Source organism: Parasteatoda tepidariorum, chromosome 4 (assembly GCF_043381705.1).
Source record: "Parasteatoda tepidariorum isolate YZ-2023 chromosome 4, CAS_Ptep_4.0, whole genome shotgun sequence".
Lineage (NCBI taxonomy): Eukaryota > Metazoa > Arthropoda > Arachnida > Araneae > Theridiidae > Parasteatoda > Parasteatoda tepidariorum.
Genome location: NC_092207.1, coordinates 72,259,789 through 72,281,796, shown reverse-complemented (window position 1 = coordinate 72,281,796; position 22,008 = coordinate 72,259,789). Strand labels below are relative to the sequence as shown.

General features: G+C 27.2%; 1 protein-coding gene and 1 non-coding gene across 3 annotated transcripts in view; one reads left to right on the top strand and one right to left on the bottom strand.

Moving 5' to 3' along the window:
• Positions 1–5,580: 5,580 nt before the first annotated feature.
• TRNAG-CCC (transfer RNA glycine (anticodon CCC)) lies at positions 5,581–5,651 on the top strand. Its single transcript has one exon. It is a non-coding gene; the product is annotated as a tRNA-Gly (tRNA).
• A 4,373-nt stretch (positions 5,652–10,024) lies between these two features.
• LOC107441671 (very long chain fatty acid elongase 7-like) overlaps positions 10,025–22,008 on the bottom strand; it is a 30,299-nt gene continuing 18,315 nt past the window's right edge. For both annotated transcript variants that reach the window (XM_043048012.2, XM_043048013.2), the window contains exons 3-7: positions 21,556–21,746; positions 17,209–17,289; positions 14,257–14,313; positions 12,716–12,821; positions 10,025–10,287 (exon numbers count right to left, since the gene is read on the bottom strand). In XM_043048012.2, coding sequence (XP_042903946.1) covers positions 10,040–10,287; positions 12,716–12,821; positions 14,257–14,313; positions 17,209–17,289; positions 21,556–21,746 — 683 coding nt within the window. In that variant the 3' untranslated portion in view covers positions 10,025–10,039. The remainder of the gene's footprint in view (positions 10,288–12,715; positions 12,822–14,256; positions 14,314–17,208; positions 17,290–21,555; positions 21,747–22,008) is intronic.

Sequence of the window (22,008 nt, the reverse complement as noted above, 5' to 3'; positions counted from 1 at the left end):
AAAGGGGATTAATTGAAAGAGTCAAACAAGTTTTTTCATAAAAACCTAGTTTAAAATATATTTGGTGCTATGGCGATTGTATTGTCGCGACAGATCACGATACAGAAAAACCATATTTTACAGTACAATCAATTTTAAAGCAAATAATTGGTTTACTTATGAAGCAAAATTGTGCAAACAGTCACCCCTTGAAGCTCTAAAAAATTTATAGTACGAAAATTAGCGACTGAAAATAAAAATTTTACATCAAAGAAATGAAGACGGAAATAAGAAATGTAGAGAATATCAATTAATAAAAGGACTGGANTATATATATATGTTTTAAAGTTAAATCAAACCGATATTCCTTACCTTGCTATTTTTTGACATCTTTTAAGGCTAAAAGCAATTTATAGCTATTTATAGTGCTTTTTTTTAACGGTTAATGACCATTACCCGGAAAAAATAATGTGCGTAGTACACATTGGCTTCGGATTTAATCGATTAGAATCGATCAAATCCAGTTTTACCCAGAAAAAAGTTTAAGCATTGCAGATTTCTCAGGCTTTAACCAACTAGACTTGGTAATCCCGAATTTCAACCGGTTGAAAGTAGATTTGTCTTTCCTTCTTATTTTGTCTGTAGCGTATTAATTAAAATATGAAGATGAAAAAATTATCGATTTCTCCTTAAATAAGGAAATAAAAATTATCAGAAAAGTAAGTTTGAATGAAAAAAGAATTGGAAAATTTGATCAAATTTGAGAAAACTAAATCAGAGTCAAGAAATTAATTTCTTTAAAGAAGTAGCTAGATTATTATTATTTGTTTTCTGTTAATTGAAATTGTAATTTGTATTGTAAATAATATTTGGTGCGAGGCCCAAGAGCTAAGTGGTGTATTTTGCACTACTGACTCAAACCCGAGTTTCTATCCTTCGGACCGAACAAAATTAACTCAGCTTTTCATCCCTTCAGAGGATAAAAATCAAACATGCTTGTGGACAAAGCAAAGGACTGACTAATCAACCAGAACATCTGCTCCTGCTCCTCGAGGTTGATGAAACTCAGCCGGGCTTAGTAGACCATGGCTCTCCGTGGCCTGTCGCATCACTGAATTAGTTTAACATTTGAAACACAAAGTTTTCTTTTCAAAATTAGCTTCCTTTTTATAAATACAAACTAGAAAAATGATTGTAAAAGTGTGTCCGTATTATTATGTTAAAAATGTTTTCTTTCTTTCTTTCTCACTTATCAAAATAATAGTAAGTTTTAAATCAATAAGTTTCAAGCTAAAAATTGATTTATAACAATAATTTATTATTTGAGAAAAGTTTGAAATTTAATTTATCATAGCCTTAATAGGAAGCAGCTAAAGGGAATTTAATTTATAATGAAAGCAGCTTTTTTCAGCCTAAAAACCTATTTATAGACCTATAAAACTATAGAAAATTTCAGCCTGATTGGCGAATGATACTTTGGTTGCCTGTATGTAAAATTTCCTACTTTTCTGTTAAATGTGTTTTTCAATGAAAAAAATCTTTTAATAGAATTTAAATTTTATATAAATGTAATGTTGCACAATGGATGGTGTTTTTAATACAAAAATAAGCGCAAATGAATGCTTTTTTAATGCTTATCGCAGTTTTAGATTGATAACAATTTTGAGATTTTTCGAGCTCAGCCATTTACGAAACAAACCAAAAGTAATAAAAAAAGAAGCTTAACATTTAAAATTGAACAAAAATTTTATTCAAAAATTTCAGATGAACGTTATCATTAGTTCTAAGTTCATTTTAAGTGCATGTTCGCGGATGTTCGCATTCTGAGTGCAGCATCCGCGAAACCCATTTTACCATAAAATTTGATACCGTAGTTTTTTTCTAGTAATATTTATTTTATTATAGTGATTCGGTTAATATTAATATTACTGTAAAAATTACGGTATATCAGATTTTTGTTCTATGCAATTTTGCTGCAATATTGGATTCTACAGTAAAAAGTATTGGTACTCGGGGTACCAATACTTTTTTTACCTCAATTTTATCTCGAACTTTTTACAGTGCATAGATACGGATTAACAATTGGATAGTTTTTTTATCGACTTAGAATTTCAAGAGCATTTTCTTGAACGAAAATGTCTATGAAATTTTGTGATTTTTTTTTCCCTTTTTAAGATAAATTTTTTACGCAAATAGTTTATTATAATCACTCCTTAATAACTATCCAAAATATATTGTCGACTGCGTTGCATGAGTAGTTGTTTTATCAATATGTAGAAATTTAATATATAGCTATTTTAATTATCATATGTCTTAAAATTACCATAAAATCATTAAATGTGTATTATTTTTAAAAATAGTCGTTTAACTTCAGAAAATATATCAATGACGAGTTCATAATTCATTCCATTGACGAGTTCATAGTTCATAGTTCATAATTCAATGACGAGACAATTCATAGAAACCTATACTTAACGAAACTCATACTTTTAAATATAAAATTGACTAACTATTCACAGGAATTTATATTTAAAGAAACTCACCCTGTTGGATATAAAATTGACTAACTATTCATAGGAATTTATACTGAAAGGAACTCATCCTTTTGAATATAAAATTGACTGACTATGCATAGGAATCTATACAGAGAAACTCATCCTTTTGAATATAAAATCGATTAATTTTTCATACTTAAAAAAATCATCTTTTTCAGTGAATATAAGTTTGAATATAAATTTGACAGTTTTAAGTTTCAAAACAAGCTATGTAGGTGTTTAGAAAATATTGCTGCTTTCTTTTGTACCCCATTCTTTTTTTAATGAATAAAGTAAACTGTTAAAAATTTGTAACGCATTCATAAAATGTATTGATGATAAAATAAAGCTTAGAATTGCTTTTAAATAAGATTAATCAGTTTCTTCTTCAACATTTTATCAACTTTAAAAAAAACTTAAAGCGCTATCTACGTGAATGTATCAAGTACATTATCCTTGGCTTTGAGTATACTTAATTATTTACATCATACTTTTATTTAGTTCGTACAAAAGGGGTGTAGCGTTTGATACTGCATCTAATTTCCTTTTTTCCTTTTCATCTTTTTAATTAAAAAAAACTATTTTTTTAAACTATTTACATGTTTGTATTGTGTATTCTGCATTCCTATGTGCATTTTTACATTATTATTATTATTTTTATTTTTCGATTTCGGGTGTGCATATATTTTTATTACTTCATGTTCTTGTCTGCAAATAATAAAAAAAATAGCAGTTTTGTACTGAAATATGTTTTTTCCAATGGGTATTTACGACGTTTGCAATCAAAATTTATTTTATAATTAAAAGCCTTAGTTCCTAAAGAATTCTATCTAAATTTGTACCTGTATTTGTAAACCTGAAACAGTTGCCTTAACTAAATATTGAATGTTAAAGTTTCTTTAAATGATTTTATTTTTATAAATATTTTTGTCAGTTATTTATACAAAGAAAAGTGTCCTTTATATTTTAGATTTATTTAAAATGTAGATTGTTTTTTCTCTCTGTTATTACATGATATATGATGAGTATGTATTCTTTTTGTTTTTTATCCAAATAAAAAGAAAACTCCTGTGTAAACAAACATTTTGAAACCGCAGGTTTGTTCTTACGGAACTATATTATTAATTGAATGGCTATAATAATATAATGACAAACGAAAATCTTGAAAAATGACAAGTCAGACAAAAATCATAAAGTACCACAGTTGATCTATACTTTCAAACATAATCATCTTAATCGTAAATAAACACAATTGAGATGAAAGTTTAAGAGATGAAAAAAAAACACAAAAAATATATTGTAAAAAAAAATTGCTGTTTAGTTTCCACCGTTCAGATAATCGCATTTTTTATTTTGTTTTTCACTATAATAGTTTTATTCATTCATATAAAACACACATTTTCATGCGCATTAGCATCAACTGATGGCAACAGCCTTTTGTTTAAAATGCAAGCACAGTTTTGCTAATACATTCGCACTAATTCTTTCCAACAATTGTTGTTTTGTCTATTTTATATATATATATTTTTTTTGCGCGATAACTACAATTCTGTACTTAAAAATGCATTCAGCTTTCCTCAGCACAGAAAATCGTGAAAAATTTGTACACTCAAATTTTACAAAATTCATTATTTTGTACGTACAAAATTTGTATATCCCAGCAATGAAACAAATATTGATGTTTTTTTACACCCACTTTTTACAACATTAATTTTCCAAAATTCGATATCCTTTTTGTTTTATCCTCGATTAAATAGTAATTTGGAACAACCCCCCCCCCCCAATTTATGTACTTCTTCTAAAGACTGTTATGGTCATTGTAGAATAACCCGTTTTTGAAATAATAGAGTATTATATTTTTAAAAAAACTTTATACCTTGTAAGTTTTTTTAAAAATATTTTTATTATTTCTCTCTATTTATCTGAAATAACAAGATAAATAACTAAACATATAGGAAAAAATAGCCTTTTGATATTTTAAAATAACGAGGTTAATATAGCTTGTTAAATTAAAGCCGTGAAAATAAAATTATAAGCAAAACTGAAAATAGTTTTCCTCTAGTTGTAGAATTTCAATTATTATAAATTAATTAGCAACATGGCTCGTTATTCAAATAAAGTATAAATTCAAGGTATGATAATAGCTTGATGAGTTTAAGAAGGAAAGTGTAACTGTACAATATGTATCCAGCGTTAGAAGTAATTTTTTTTTTAAATTTTCAAAATGCATCCGAATGAATGCTTAAAAAATTCCATGGGAAATTATACATTGTTGAAGTGCGTATTTCAGGTAGTTTTATGCTTTTATTTTTCTGATTTAGTCTGAAAATTAATGTATTTGAAAAATCACCGTAAGGAATATTTCATGAACACTTAGAGGAATCAAAATGTATGCTTTTCTTTTCATATAACTTAAACAGTACTGATAATAATAAACTTGTAAAGAGTTAATTTCGGTTAAAGCTCACTGCATGAACAAAAGTCTTAAGTTTTTTAATGGAAAATTCGTGACAAAAAAACCATGTTTACTTTATTTTTAAAGGACCAAATTTTTCTCTGTATAAAAAGAAATAAAACAATCTAAATACTTTTGAGGAAAATGCTTATTATACCAAATATATATATAGAAAAAGGAATTGAAAAAAAAAAAAAATAAAACAGTGAGAAATATAGATCATTTCATTTTTGCAAGTGCAGACATTTTAAATGTAGCTCAAAGAAAATAAACAAAATGCCTGGAAAAAATTGCATACAGCTTAATTAAAATTCGAAATATAATGTATGATTTGCTTAATTTTATTTATTGAAAAAATGCACAATCTAAAAACTTGTTACAACATTTTATAAAGATTTTTTAAGCGAAGATAATAAAACAATATAATGAGGGAGTGTGTACTAGAAATATGCTCAATTTTATGAAAAACAGCAGGAGGGGGAGGTTCTTACCCTTTGGGAATGCATTGTAAGGGGTGTGCAGAAAAATCAATCATTCATAGCGCATGCGTAGTTGCTTTTTGGATGTACTAAGAGAAAGTATTTTATCCCCTGTAAGTTAGCTTTCCAGCAAGCGCCGCTGGTGTAGTGGTATCATGCAAGATTCCCATTCTTGTGACCCGGGTTCGATTCCCGGGCGGCGCAGATTTTCTTTTTGTTGTCTTTTATTTTCGTTGAAGAATAAATTAATAATATTGATATTTTTCTGAATTACTTAAGCTCTGTTTCTTTTTCTGCGCAAATTACGCTGTAATTTACGGTAGTATTACAACGCACAAAGTAGGTTTCACAGCGATAAATAACTTTAGTAATATGTTTCAAATAAATAAATGATTTAAAGAGAATTGCAGGTTATTAATATAATAAAATGGGAGGATATAAGTTTATAAAAAAATAATTTATATTTCATGTTTTGTGAAATAAATGTAAAAATTGCCTTTTGGAGTAAAATTTAAAATATCGTTAAAATATTTAACTTCACCGAGATATTTTTATTAATTTTTTATTAACGGAGAAAAAATGACTGAAAAATAATTTTAGCAATGTTTAGTTAAGTTAATTGATTCACTAAGTTAAATAATTATACTATAATTCTATAGTATCGTTTAAAGTTTAACTTCATAAATTGGTTTTTGTTTTTTCCCCATAACAGAAAAAAAAAAGACTCACGAGTATTTTTAGTTGTAGTTAATTATAGTTAATTAATTAAAGTAGTTAATTAATTAAACTGAATTGAAGTGAGTTTTAGTGAAAAATTTAAGTTATCAATGAAATATTTAATTTCCAAGAGTAAATTTTTGTTAAATGTCTCTAAAAGTCAGTAAAAATAAAAATAGCGAGGAAATGATAATTTTATATTGTTAAAATATTTAACTTTCTAAGATTGATCTTTCTTTTCCCTCCAAAGCATAATAATAATAAAAAACAGTTTTTTTATGAATAATAATGCCTGTAATATTTAGTTAGATTAATTTTATTTAACTGAATATTTTAATGAGGATTTTAAATTATCCCTCCAAAGCATAATAATAAAAAAAAGTTTTTGTATGAATAATAATGCCTGTAATATTTAATTAGATAAATTTTACTTAATTGAATATTTTAATGATGATTTTAAAATTTCGTTAAAATAATTTACTTGATATATTGATTTTTTTAATGATTTTTCTAGAAATAAGTTAAAATGAATTTAAAATTTCAACAATATTTACAACAAAAAAACGCTTATCATTTTTACTATTTTTCTTTCTTCTTAAGCATTTATGGGTATTTCGTGCCAAAATATTGTCTAAAGTTATAAATAGCGAAATTTTCATTTTATTTGTTTAGAATAAAGTTTTTTTAATGGACGATTTTAAATTATTTCTTTCCGTGAACTTAATTTTTTTAGATACCTGAAAAATTATCTTTATTTAACAATTGTATATCCTTAATTTTACGAAATGTCAGTGATTAAAGATATTTGTTTAATTTTACAAAAACTATAGTTAAATCTATAAAAAAGGAAACATATCGTATATGTGTACAGGAAAAAAAAAATAGAATTTCCTCATTTTTAATACGATGCTAGTTTTTAGCAATCTTTTTAAAAAATCTGTTAATTTACACATTTTTCTTCTAAGTTACTTAGAGTGTAGAATGCTACTTGTAAGTTACTTTGAATACAAAACAGTGTAGCTTTGTATTCATGATCTTTTAACCAGACCAGTTATGAACGGCTTTGAAATCATGAAGTTTAAAAAATGTTTTTAACTATGAACTATGCAGTTAACTGGATGGACTGATTGCCACCGGTTATTTTACCGTAATTTCAGAGAGAAAATTCTAGCAGTGTACATTGATTTTTTTAATTTTTCGTGTGTAAAATACTCTAGCTATCTATGTATGTCTTAAAAAAAATGAGAGCCTTTTTTTCATTCTATAACGAAAACCACAACCAATGATTCTAAAATCAATTTTTGAATGTCTTTAAAACTTCAAAAACAAACAAATATCGCTATTTGTTATTGCAGTAGTGGAAACTCTATTCCTTGCAATAATCCTATAGTAAACATTACTTCCTTGCTTTTGTAAATACTAATGTCAAAACCTGCTTTGAATCAAAGTGCTACAAAGTTTTCCTTTCTTTTATAAATATTTGAAGAGATATAAGAAGCAGTATAAGATAATAAGTATTTATCGATATAAGATACTTTACCTTATATCGATAGCTTAAGTGTATACTTTTAAAGAAATAATTTTGTTAGACAACTAATTAAACATTCAATATCAGATAAAAAACATTTTATTTTTAACATTAAAAAATACATAAATAAAAGATTTATGAGAAGTGAAATAGTTATATTTTATAAATCATAATAAATCACAAATCATATCAAATGAAAACAAATAATGATTAGATAGAATGGAGTACATGACAAATGCCACATTGTTTATCTATTTGAAGCAATTTCTTTTTTTTCCTCCATAATTTGTTTTCGAATGCCCATTAAAGAATAGTCGAGTAAATGAAAATTTTCGTCGTCGAATTTTTCAAGGCTAAATAGCTTTGGTTGACTAAAGTGTGAATATTCTATCATCAATTTTATCATCGTATAACCGATATGGGGGGTAAAAAGGGAACCTGATATCTATCATTAAAAGTACTGTTTTTTAAGGTAGTACTGTTTTTCAAGGACGTGATGAGCTCTCACTGCAGTTGCTTTCAGCTAGGTCTGGGGATTATCTCGTAGTAGTTAGATAGTATTCTAGCTCAAGAAAATAGTCAATAACAAAAGAAATTAATTTATTAAGTCTGTTCTCAAAAAATGTATTCCACTCTCTCAAGGTATCGGTTTAATGTTGAAGCATAATATCTGATGCCGCTTGAATCGGTACAAATTTTTGGCAACGTATAAGATTAAATATTGACAACCTTATAAGTACATATTAATTTAAATAATAACTTACGATCCAAATCCTAATAAACTTAACAGGATCAGAATTAAACCCTATTTTCCTGCAAATTTTATCTTACGATTGCGTAATCAAATTTAAGAAATGCGATAAGATGGTTCAAGTTAGTAACGTATTATCGTTGCAGCAAATATGAACACTATCCTGATTCATGCTGCTTTAAATGTTCTTAACAAAACTGTTGTTTACAATCCATTCAAGTCATAATTATACTTTAGTATAGCTGAGCGCACATTTACTTTACCATTCTAAAGATACTAATTAGTAAAAGTACCAGCATTCAGAAAGCCGGTACTTTTTAACGTAAATTCCATTTTCACCGAAACATGTTACGGAACAAAAAATCTGATAAACCGTAATTTTTACAGTAATAATTACAATAATATCAATGAATTACTATAATTAAATAATTGTAAAAGTACGGTATAATATTTTACGATAAAAATGGATTCAACTGAGGATGCATCCAAAGTACCGGTATTTTATGCCGTAATTTAATCCGAACTTTTTTACAGTGTGCATTTGTGGGAAGGACATTAAGAAAGGAAATGCTAAAAGCATAAAAAGCATANATAAACAAATGGAAAGAGGCCATATCAAGACTGCCAAAAAAGCGAGTTATTCAAAATCTAGCAACTATCTCACCTTTTTTAACAATATATCTCTAAAAAACTAAAACAAATTTTCACTTCAAACTCACCAGAATAACATATTAACGTTAATATCTTATGAAATATGGCAGATTTGAGATCAGAAATTACCTAATTTATTTTTTTCATTAAAAACAAAATTATCCGTTTGAAAACATCGCCTATCAGAATAACATGTAGTAAGCAGCTGCAAACTTTTAACCGGAACTAGAGTAGGTGCCGAGCTCGAGATTGTGATTGTTAATTAAACTTTCATAATAAGATTTATAAACATGAATATCTCCATAAAAATTAAAAATGTACCGAAATAAAAGGAGAAAAAAAAACACTCTCCTAAAAGCTTGAGATAAAAAACATTGTGGAGTTTTTTTATTTACAAATAAAAGGAGGAAGATCATGGGATCTTTTTTTAAAATTACAAGTAAGAGGCAAAAAATATAGGAAAGTGCTGCTCACATTTTAGTATCCTAAGCTGATCAAGTTAATATAAAAAATACATTTCTCCTTCAAATTTGAAAACGTTTAAAAAAGTACATCTAAACTCAACATTAGCGTAATTCTGCAGCAATTAAAATCCTTTTGGGGGAGTTTGAAAATTCAATGTTATTGGCAAGAGATAAGTTTAAAATTCTAAAAAAAATTAACGTTGTCGTTATTGTTGAATAAATTAAATATCGAAGCTAATTATTTTTCAAAGAAAGCCGTATATTCTGTTATTCTAAATTAGTTTTCAGATTCATTAATTTCTTTAAATTTGCAAATTGTTATTCACCCATGCATGAATTTTCAAGCGGATTTTATTTCATTTTTTAATGTTTTTTACGCATGTTTTTAAATATATTTCATTCCTCAAATATTTTAACCTATTTTAAGCGGTTAAATATTCAAAGTTAGTTTGAATCATTCTGTATAATATAATTCCAAATATTACATTTTATTGAAATTTTCAAACAAAGACAAAGGTAATATAATTTGAGTTACGTTAATTGTCGTTGAACGATAAGTGATAAAAACAAAGAAAGAAATATCAGACTTTACCATTTGAAAAACAGTCAAGTATTTTTTCCACCATAAATATGGTCTCATTTTGGGCCCAATTGCTGATAGTCCATAGTATGCATACATGATGATATGTACAAATCCATTTATCATCACAGGTATACTTTGAAAACCACCTAAAATAAATTTAATCTGATTACTCATTGGTATTATATTTTGAAAACCACCTGAAACAAATTTAACCCGATTACTTATTGGTATTATTGGATAAATTACTGATTACTTATAGGTATAAAGTTTTGCCATACTGTATCTATGTACTTCTCTTAGAACAAATACGGGCATAAAAAAGGAATAGATTTTCATGCAATGCTAAATTTCAGTCGAGTTGGGCATTTTAAATATTCAAGGAATTAAATAGATTTTAATTAATTATTTCGAGACATAAATAATTTTGACTGGAGATACAAATAATAGACATGTTAATTTGGAAAATAAATAATTTTAATAAATACAAATAATTCGAAACTTATTTAATTTTGAACAATCAAATAATTAAATGATTTTTACACTTTAATTAATTAGTCAAACAAACGATTGTTGAAATTCGTCAAAAAAAAAAAAAAAACTTACGTCTAAGTAAATATTTAAAAGTGTCTACTTTTCAAATAAATTAAAATAAAATTCCAAAATAAAATTTGAAGGATATTCACAATCTGAAAAACAAGATGTAACCTGTATATTTTTGCTGCTAAATATACAAATATAAATAAATAAAAAAATCCACAGTTGTAAAACTTATTTATTTAAAGACATTCCCCTGCTAAAATATACTTTAATAATTAATCTTTTTCGTTCATTATTAATCATTTCTTTTATAACTTAATATATTGATGACTGATTAAGAAATTTCGAATTACAGTACATAAGACTTTTTTCATCATCGTTAAATGACGCAAATTTAAAATGCAAAAGTTTACATATTTGTGTAAATTCGATTGAATAGTCCCTCCTTCTCCCCCTAATAAAAGTCTACGATCCCTGCAATAAGAGCGGATTCCCTGTAATATTGTTGCCGCTTATTGTTGTTACAAGTATTACTTTTATCAACCTGTGGTTATAGTTACCCTTCCAATATTGAGGATTCGGAACTTCAGTGAAAACTCATGAAAAATCAGCGTGTATCGATGATTTTACATTGCGATTCAATTTTTATAACTTAATTTTTGTAACTTCACAGATTTTCTCTTAAAAAAAAAGAAGAAGTAAATCTTTATATATTGTAGCAAGAATTTATTGCAATCTGAACAAGATTCAAAACAGAAAATCACGGATGATGAAATTTAAAATAGCTTATCAACACCAAATATTTTTTTGTTTGCTTTGTTTTTGTTTATTCGAGATAATAGGGATTTAAATTTATGAAGAAAGGAAAAAGATGTAATTAAACTCTGATCATTACAATCAGTTGCCGCAGCATATACGATAGTATTATTATAATAATTTGTTGTTGCGTACTTGTATAATTGAAATATGCTTAAAAATAAATGCATGCTGCTGCCCTCTAGAGAACATATGCGTATCAAATAAATAAATCTTCTTTAAAAGAAAAAAATATCCTGTACTATTAGTAATGAAAAAAAAATCCATGAAAATCATTAAGATAACTATAATATATTACTAATATTCCGGTATTTCAGTTATATAATATTCAATATAATAGTTACTGAGTATTTTTTATATGAACCTTTTTAAATTTACAAGCATTAAAGCTTTAGAAAATAATTGCACCAATAGATGGCAGCATCAAATGTCTAGCACAAATTTTATAAGGTTGTGATGAATGAATTTAAAGCAAGGTGATGAACAATAATATTTGACTACACAATAAATAAAAATTGGTGATTTTCTTTCATTACTTTAGCTTTATAAGAAAATGCTTAATTTAATTTAGTTACACTACAAAAAAACTTAAATCTGCTTTTCGAACGTTCTGTGGTCACATAAAATAACGCTTTTCTGCGAATAATCTGCTATTCTGATAACTGCTGTGAGTTTCCAATATTTATTCATGACTATTAAGGCTAGTTTATGACTATAAGGACAAGATTTAGGTCTATATTTTATGTCTATTAGGTCAAATTTAGCCAACATATAGTCAGCGCCTTCTGTGCTAATTCTGAAAAGGACTCGCCAACCAATCTGAAGAAAAGCCACAGTTTTGTGAAAATGAAAGGTGTTCGTGAAATGTTACTCCAACGATGCATAATCTAGGCTCAGAAAATTTGCATTCACTGATTTCGATAATTTTTTCTAAAGATGGAGAAATTTCGACAGATTTTTTTTCTTCAAAAAGTTTAATAACTATTAAAATATTTGAGTTATTTGTCCGTTCTAAAGCTAAGAAAATTCTTTACGACAAGATGATTTATATAGTTTAAAAATTAAATCTTATCTTCAATTGCAAGGTACTTAACTGTGGTTTTTTTTTCTTGGCGAAGAAACGTCGAAAAACACTGTTCGCATATATATAATTCATGATATGGACAAAAGTTGTTAATGATTTATGTCTTAGAATTAAATGAATAATTATAATTTAGTTACTTGTTTCTGTCCTTAGCATTATCCAACCCAGTATTGGCACAACTGTGTGATGTACAACATGTAGGAATGTCACAGAGTTCATTTTTTTCCTCAAAATGAAAAAGATCTGAAAAATAGAATTTTATTTAAGAAACACACGTTAAAACGTATTTATAAACTTTTCATGATTTAAGAAATATAGAGGCTGTTGTATGATGTGAGACATTAAAAGTGCTTTATTTAAAATAATTATTAATTTAAAACAATTTATAATTACAAAAAAAGGAAAAAAAGGGAAGTTTTGTTAAAAAAATATATTTAAAATCAATATGGAAAAATAAATAAGTCTTTAATTTTTGCTACGTTTCCAGCGATTCCTCCGTTTTGTAATTTGTTTTCAAGTCTTTTGATTGTGCAACCTTTAATTCCTTTCGCTGAAGAAAAAAGTGCATTAAAAGATGTTTCGTATTTTTTTTAAAAATTTATTTCTTTAGTATTTTTCTTCCAAAAACTTTAAAAGTATAGATTACAATTTAACCCTTAAAAGATGGAAATTGATACTCGGCTTTTTAAAATTGATATAGAATGAAATTTTTAAAAATATAAAAATTGATATTAGTTAAATAAGCTCACAAAGTTTTGCAATTCCTCTGGTAGGAAAATTATCTACATTGTTTAGGGGATAAGCTTGTTGCTTATCAGCATTAAGTAAAAATCTAGTATTGTCGGGGTTTATAAAAATTTCTTTAAACAATCTGGTTTGCATAGCAATAATTCTTGAACAGTGGGCAATTTAAAAAACTTCCCCCCAAAACACAAACTGTTCTTTTATCCCAGTCTTTTGTGTTTTATGAGGTAAATCAAAATGCGAAATTTCAAGAAACGGTTGCATCATTTTTTTATTATAAAATGTTTTAGAATTGTTGTTAGCATGGAATAAACCTATGTTAAAAGTTATTCAGAAATATTATCTTGGTAATACATTTTTAAAAATAGATGTTTACTAAAGAATCATCACAAAGAGAAAAAAAATCCGGTAAAGTTCCCATACTGTATCCTTAAGTTATTTCTAGTAAAGCAAAAATCAAAATTTTGGTTAATAGAACCAAAATATGCGATATTTAAACCATTCATTTTCCAATTTTTCCGTAGTAACCGTTTACCGGAATTTTCTAGCCTTCAAATTTATAGTTCTTATCACCACTTTATATTCCTATTACCATTTATTTAAAAAAAATATATAAAAAAGTCAAAATTAAATTTAACCGAACAAACGCTTCTAAGTCAAAGTTTTTGTTATGCTCTAAGGTATCATGCTGAAATTACCACATTTACCAAACTTTGTCACAGACTATAAGACCTTATTTTATTGTTAATTTTAAACAATATTAACATTATCAAACTTTTTAGTATTTCCGTAAGTACAGAAATAAGGTAAATGTTACCATATTCTAGTAGTTTTGATTATACTTTTTTTCTCAATGCAGGGTAAACACTAATAAATCAAATGAAGTAAGCATTTATAAACAAAGTGTAACAACAAAATGTATGTAACTACTCACTGTATCAATGAATTCTATATATTTCAGGATGTATAATACCCAACAGCAACTTGTCAACTGTAAATCCAAAAACAGAAACTTTATTTAATTACAGTCTAAGTTGAATTCATTAAAGTATCAGTTAATATTGTAAGAAAAGTTAATATCTAAAAATAACCTAAGTATAAAAGCAGGAAGAGTTTCTTACTAATTTAAAATCTGGGAATTAAGAAAACATTGCAAAAATCTCCCTGATTAAAAATATTAGTGAGTAAATTTAATTTATAAAATTAACAGTAAATAGTTAAGTAATAAGGGTTTTAAAAACAGCATAAGTATAACATGACATGAATTTTTAATTTGTCAACTGTTAATCAAAACAAAATAAAATAAAATGAAGTAAAATAAAAAAAAAGAAGTAAAATAAAAAATAAAGAAATAAAAAAAAAAGAAATAAAATAAAATAAAATAAAATAAAGGAAAAATAATAATTTAAAGAAACCTTTACATATCAAATTAGATTTCAAATAACGGTTTTTAAAGTAACTCAAAAATTATAGGAGGAATAGTATTTTTCCTACTTATATTCTATGAATTAACGATCTTCGGATAAATGTTAATGAATTCAAGTAAAGTCATGTAAATTAATTTCATAAAAATGTAACTTAAGACTTAACTTTGCGTAGTATTTTTATGTCATAAAGTTATTACAACTTAATTAACTAAAGTTATAACAACAACCAATGTTATAAATAACTTAACTTTATGTAATAAAGATGTTAAAAATAATACGATATGGGAATTAGTGCTTTTTAAATTTAAAATATGAGCATCGGATATCATTGCTTAAAACTAAATCACAGCCTAAATTAGAATTATTATTAAATCACAGCCTAAATTAGAATTAAACAACTTCTATTAGTTATGACTTCTATAATTTAACACTAGTTAATGAAATATTTTATTTCTTTAAACTGAAAAATGCTGCTAATAATAATTCTCAACAACAAGTCTTAATAGCAATTCCTGCTAGAATTGGAGTCATCGAGACATGATAAATTTAATATAATTTCATGAATTCTAGTCAGATTTACTTAAAAATGAGATGTCTTCATTGTAGATACAATGTTGTCTTTTTCACTAAATTTATAAACCATGATTTAAGGAGAAATCAGCTTAACAAATTTTCTTTTACGATTTGAGGACACATATGTTTATAGAAAATATTTATATACTATATATAAATAGTTTATAGAAATAATTTAATTCAGCTGTGCAATAAATATTTATTTTGAATTGATAACTAACTCATGGTCAGAAGCATTTTCATCAAACTTGATTTTATTACTAAGCAGTTTTGAAATATCTACAATATTCTACATTTGAACATATGCAAATAAATTGGTTCAAGAATATTAAAATTTGTTATTTTTTTGCCGAAATAATTTTACGACGAACATGGCTGTTTTATCTTTTAGCATGCTTAGGGGCTCTTTTTTAAAATTTCGTTTATATTCTCTGTAAGACAATAAAAAATTCTTTTTCTAATAAAAATGTGTATTTCAGATTTTTTTTTTGGAGAAATTCGTGGACATTTGAAGACGCATGTTAAAATTTGGGAACATTTTCTGTCCTTACTGAGTTTGAAAATGTTTGAGGACAATCATTATAATTCGAGGATTGTCCATAAGCTTTGAGTACGCCTGGTCAATTAAGGATGTCTGTAAAACCATCAAACACATTATTTAGTTACTACTACCAATGGTAAACTCTTTAAATTTTTTAATGATTCTTTAGACCTTAAAAAAATCATTTATTGAATCATTATTAAACGAAAAATACCTAGTAATACTACTACTGTAAATGTTAATTTGTTTACTTAATTTATGAAAATTTAAACTTTCCCGCTAGAGGGCTACAACTATAAATTCGAGAATTCCCATTGGCCACACAACTGCTAGATAATATAATATAGTCTTAGAAATTGATTAGGAAGATACCAGTTAGTTAGGCATAGATAATTGAGTAGTAATACATAATTGAGTAATAGTTTCTAACATGCTTTTATTGTGTTAAAAATTGAAATAAAGTCAGAATGCAATCAATTCATTTTATCTATTTTTGCAATTGCTTGGAACTCACAAAATCTGATTAAATAGAGATACGATCATATCTAAAGTACTATAGATTAAAAAAAACTATTAACATTATCAAAGCAATTCATGCCATTTTAGATTTTATGTGGAGTTTGACATAGGTTTGGCATAATTAAAACAGCCATGTCTCGGAACATATTTATTGGTGTAATTCTTAAAGCATTCGTCTTATTCTGATCTGTAAAAAGTGTTCTTGTTTACGATTTTGGGTTCTTTGACTGAATTAGTTTGAAAAGTGTTTTATTATTTATGTCTAAATTAAGCAGACACTATATAGGCTAATTCATCAACCCTTTTTATGAGCATCAGGCAGATATTTGTCCATTAAAGTATAGTAATTTGGAATAGTTGCCATTTCACAGCTTTTCCCATTTTCTTTTTAAACTGCTGCTTCGAAACAAATGAGATAATTAGCGGGCACTATAATTTCATTATAATTGCGGTCTCTAGTTATCCTATATACGAGATATTGAAAAATAAATAAATAGCACTCTACACTCAATGAAAGTCGCATAAACGTTATACATATTGCTAAATAGGGAGATTTTGCTTAGTGTTACGCTTTCTTTTAAAAGCATGCGTGAAACAAATCGTGTAATTGATAAGGGGTAGAAAAAAAGTGTAATTATTTTTTCGGTCAACGGAAGACAAACGATATGCAAAAGTTATTTAGCATTATGAGCATGCTAAATAACTTTTTATAGACCTAAGAATTACAGCAAAAATGTTGTAAAGGTGAATTTGAGAAATAGTTAAACAGAATACATTGTAAGTTCATTGAAAATGAACTGAATTAAAATGAGACAACAATTTTTACCTTATATGTTAAAGTTCCTTTTTTCACCGCCGAACCTTTGCAAAAATCAGAATAGCTAACTTGAGGTAAGTTGAATAAAATCTGAAATTAAATATTTATTTAAATGATTTCATGGTATTAACCTATTGTATGAAAAGTACTAGAAACAAACTTGCTTTTAAGTTGTTGTTTTTTTTCTACTAAATTACATAAGGAAACTTTTTAGGTATAAACTTTATTACATGAAAAACACGATTTCAAATTAAAACAAATGACACTAGCTGGCTTAAGGTATACCCCTGTTTTGTATTTTACTTTTATAGAGTAAATAGAAGTAAGAACTTTTTCTTTCAGTCTAATTTCATAAATGACGTAATCTGTGGTTGTGTTTTTGTTAAAGTTATTCCTGGAATCTATCCATGTTTCTTATGATCTGGTTTTTCTATTACAATATGATCTGGCGTTAAACTCTTAGGTCTATAGCATAGTTCTTATCTCAAGTGATAGGGGTTCAGAGGTTCAAGTGATATCAGGTTGAAGATACAACCAAAAGAAAAACCAAAAGTTGGAATTCGCTTAAGTTCAAGTACCGACCACATTGTCGATCAAAAGCAGGTGATGGTTCTACCATTACTAGATACAAGATCAATATCTGAAAAAAAAAAATGGCTAAATGCTTAGTTATGGGGATAAAAGATCGTTTAAAGATCGAGCTCTGACAGGGAACTAAATACTTGGCCCTAAGGTTATAAGATTGAGCCCTGAAAAAAGGGCTAAATGCTTGAAACACTTTATCAGGCAATAGGAAGTTTAGAAAATATAATTTTTTTCAGAAATGCTTTTTCCCCACATTGTTTAGAAATCATGCAGAAAATCCGCATGCCTGGAGAATCCATAGTTTAGAAGGCCAGGATAGTCTGGCTTGCAGGAAGCTGTACTCACGTTCTTAAGAACGGAAATTCGAATCCATCCGGCCGAAGACTCCCCGTGTACTAAATAGTGACTGGTGTGGGTTAAATCTGTTGGGTCATAACGTTCTCCATATTCCCATCACAAATTATGCCTCTTGAGGTACCTATTGAATTGGAGATTGATCATTCTTTGGTTCAGGTCGAAATTACTATCAGTGGATGTATGAATGGGTCAGCCCTATAAACGGGTGTGACGTATGGGTGTGACAGAAGTTGAATTCTCGACCGTAGATGGTGCCATTGGAAAACAAGAGCAATCGCACCCTTTTGCTCTAGTGGCCGATGAGAGCAACAACAGAAACCATGGGGAAAATCTAGTATCATCGACGAGAATCAAAGAAATTAATTAAAGAATCACCAGTTTTCTATAAATAAAGAAGAAAGAATTTCATCAAATAATTTTTCAGTTCCCAAATACGAAAATAATTCCATTTAACAATTTTCAGTTACTTAGAAACGGAAGGGAATTGAACCATGGTGATGTTAACGAATTCTATCCCCAAGCAATACAGAATGTCTTGGTGATTATGCTGCTGGAATGTTTACATATTGTTTTTAACTTCTACGGTAAGAATAGATTTTTAAAATAAATTTAAACAAATCCATTTGTAAGAAAATAGTTAAAACACCAGCATAGGAATTGTAATAAAAGCAACATTTTTCTTGCAAAGCAATTGAAGCATAGAGAAAATTGAATTTTTTTTAAAAATCTCACACGAGAAAGTCGTATTTGAGATTCGTTTAACGTAAACGTTTCTAGTATTTCTCACTTATTTTAAAACCATTCATACGATGGAAATGGAGGTCACTGATCCGCAACTAAAAGAGTTCTGAACTTCCTGTAAGTTCATGTTTTTCAATCTTTAAAACAACTTGTCTGTTATTTATGCATCTCTGTATTAACATACACGATGTCAATAAGCCACGTGACGTAAGGAAAACGCTGTTTCGAGGTCAACATACCAGACCTCTTTTATTTGAAAACGTTTTCTTTTCGCACGGAAAAAACGGAAAAAGTTTCGGTTTTTTTTTAAATGCAAAATGGAACAATAGAAAAAAACTTTTTTCTCCGAAGGAACAAAAAGATTTCATTTATTTCATCTGGGAATGAAGAATGAGTTGGTAATTCTTTTAAATAATATATTGTTTAAATAATATGTAGTTTGAATGAAATTGTTTAGTAATATTTTTGTATGAATGAGCTCCATTTATAAGTTTAACAAAATGGCGTTCATTGTTAGTTTATAGATTTTCGAATTGTTAGTAGTGAACAGACAATAGGCATAAAAAGAATATTGAATTTAAAAACACTCAGATATAGATATGTTATAATAAATTTGAAAATCCGTTTTAATAAATTTTTGACTTTAAATTACAAAATGAAAATTGTTTTTAATAACTAAGTAACTGGAAAATTAAAGTTATTATTCTAAATGAATTGAAATCAAATTATCCCTACTAAAAAATTACCTGCAGAGGAAGTAGTATTGAAATCAAGTTCTTGAAATATATCTGTAGCTTTTATAGGACTCTATTAAACTAGATTTAACGGTAATCTTAGTTATTATGGGCCAACTTTAAGACTGTAAAGAATTATTGACTCATCGAACTTATACTAATAATGTCTTTGCTTTTCGCGGGTAAAATACTTACATTAAAAATAATTCTTAAATGATACATATCATAATTTTTTTTTATATGCAAAACCATACTTTTTTTTTTGAAAATTTTAAAAAAATTATTTATTAAAACTCCTTAACTATTGAATTATTAAAGAACTATCACGGAACTATTACAAAGAAATATTTAAAATCTTTCTTTTCTCTTATTTTAAAATATTTTTGACAGAAATCAAATAGAAATGCATACTAGCGTTTGCAAACTGAGGTTTAAGCGAGAAAGAAACAGAAACGATATCGAAATATCGAATCAATGCAGAATAACGAATCGTTGCAGAAGAAAGATCGAAATCAAAACCTTTTTGATTGGCTAAAAAAACAACAGTTAAATGCGATAATTAATAGCACATACGAATTACATCTGGTTTTAATATTTTTAACCCATTTTTATAACTAATGGTTAGACAGAGTTTGATTGTGTTTTTGATTTCGACGCTTCCTAATGTGGCCTAATGCAGGGCTCGAAAAAACTCAGAAATGTTACCCGCCCCCGAGGACGTCTTGTTCAACAATGTACCCGTCCTCCTTTGAAACTAATCCGTAGCTTCTAAATAAATAAAAATATAATTTTCTCTTATTTATTACAAACATTTATATAAATTGCACAATGAATTACATTACACAGTAATAAAAGAAATACTAGGTTACTATTAGTAACCTAGTATTTCTTTTATGAAATAATTTATTTCTTTTATGAAATGATTTATTTCTTTTATGAAATAATTTATTTCTTTTATGAAATGATTCATTTCTTTTATGAAATAATTTCTTTCTTTTATGAAATAATTTAAATGGCAAAGGTCAAGTTTTCAGGAATGTCAATTTATCCGAGGGTACTGCGTTTTTTAAATGAATCAAATATTACATCTGCATGCTCCACAATCAAGCCAATGATTTACAGAGGTTTCTGCACTGAAATCTGAAAGGGGTTTTTCACTTAGGTTCATAATTGCGTTTCACGCTTCTTGTTTAAGACCAATGCGCAATGTGGTTTTTTTTCTTTTTTTTTTTTTTTTTTTTTTTTTTTTTTTTTTTTTTTNAACCTTTGTTTTTTTTTTTTTTTTTTTTGTAAGTTCGTTGCTGAAAAACCCCTTTCAACCGCTCTCCCAAGTACTCCCAGACAGAAAAAACATCAATTCCATTTCAGGGTCTTTTTCGAAGTGAGGCGCTAGACTCTTGTAAGGTTAGAAAAATTGAAAATGTTTCACGAATATTAACGGGAATTTGGCCGTTCTCGCGGACGTCGGATTCGAGAAATCCGCTGTACGCGGGGAATTTTTGACCGCCGAGGACGGGCGGTTTTTCGAGCCCTGGCCTAATGTATTCCTAATGTCCTTTGGCGATTGGTGAGAACGCTTCTTTAATTCCAATAAAAATTTTCGCCAACTCTTTCCAATCTATGGTATGGTTTGGTAATTCGCATCCTGTACATAACAAAATGCTATCATTTCATAAAGTAATTTCTTTTACTGAAAGTTGTCATATTTATAAACTTATAATTATTTTTTACTTTTTTAAATATCATAAATTTTTGAACTTTTTTTTTAACATACTCAAAGCTTAATATTATAAATAATTATTTCATACGTACTGCTGACCAAAACATTTTCATTAACCTGGAAAATCAAGTGTTTTAAAAACATCAAAATACGCAGATCCTACAAATGAGAATATCGAATTACTTTTTTAACAAGTTTGAACAAAAAATTACTACTTACAGTGAATAAAGAAATGGAGTATGCCACTACTAAAAATGCATTAAAAAGTATCATAGGCATCCTTAGATTAAATGGTTTTCTATTTTTCATCATTGCTGGGCCAATGACTGTACAGAATAAGGCGTAAGAACAACATAGTACAAATGGTAACGTATTTTGTCTGACTAAGAACCAAGTTCTTATTTCCTTGTCTGCAATAAAAGATAATTATAATCTTTTTAGACATTCACAATTAAATATAAACATATAACTGCAAAAAAGTAGCAAGTGCAAAATTAAATACAAACATATAACTGTGCAAATTTAAGAAATGCAAAACCAAATATAAGCATATAGCTGTAAAAAAAATAACTAATGAAAAACCAAATATAAGCATATAGCTGTGAAAAAAAGAAAGATATGCCAAACCAAATATGAAAATATAACTAAAAAAAGATTACAAATGCAAAACCA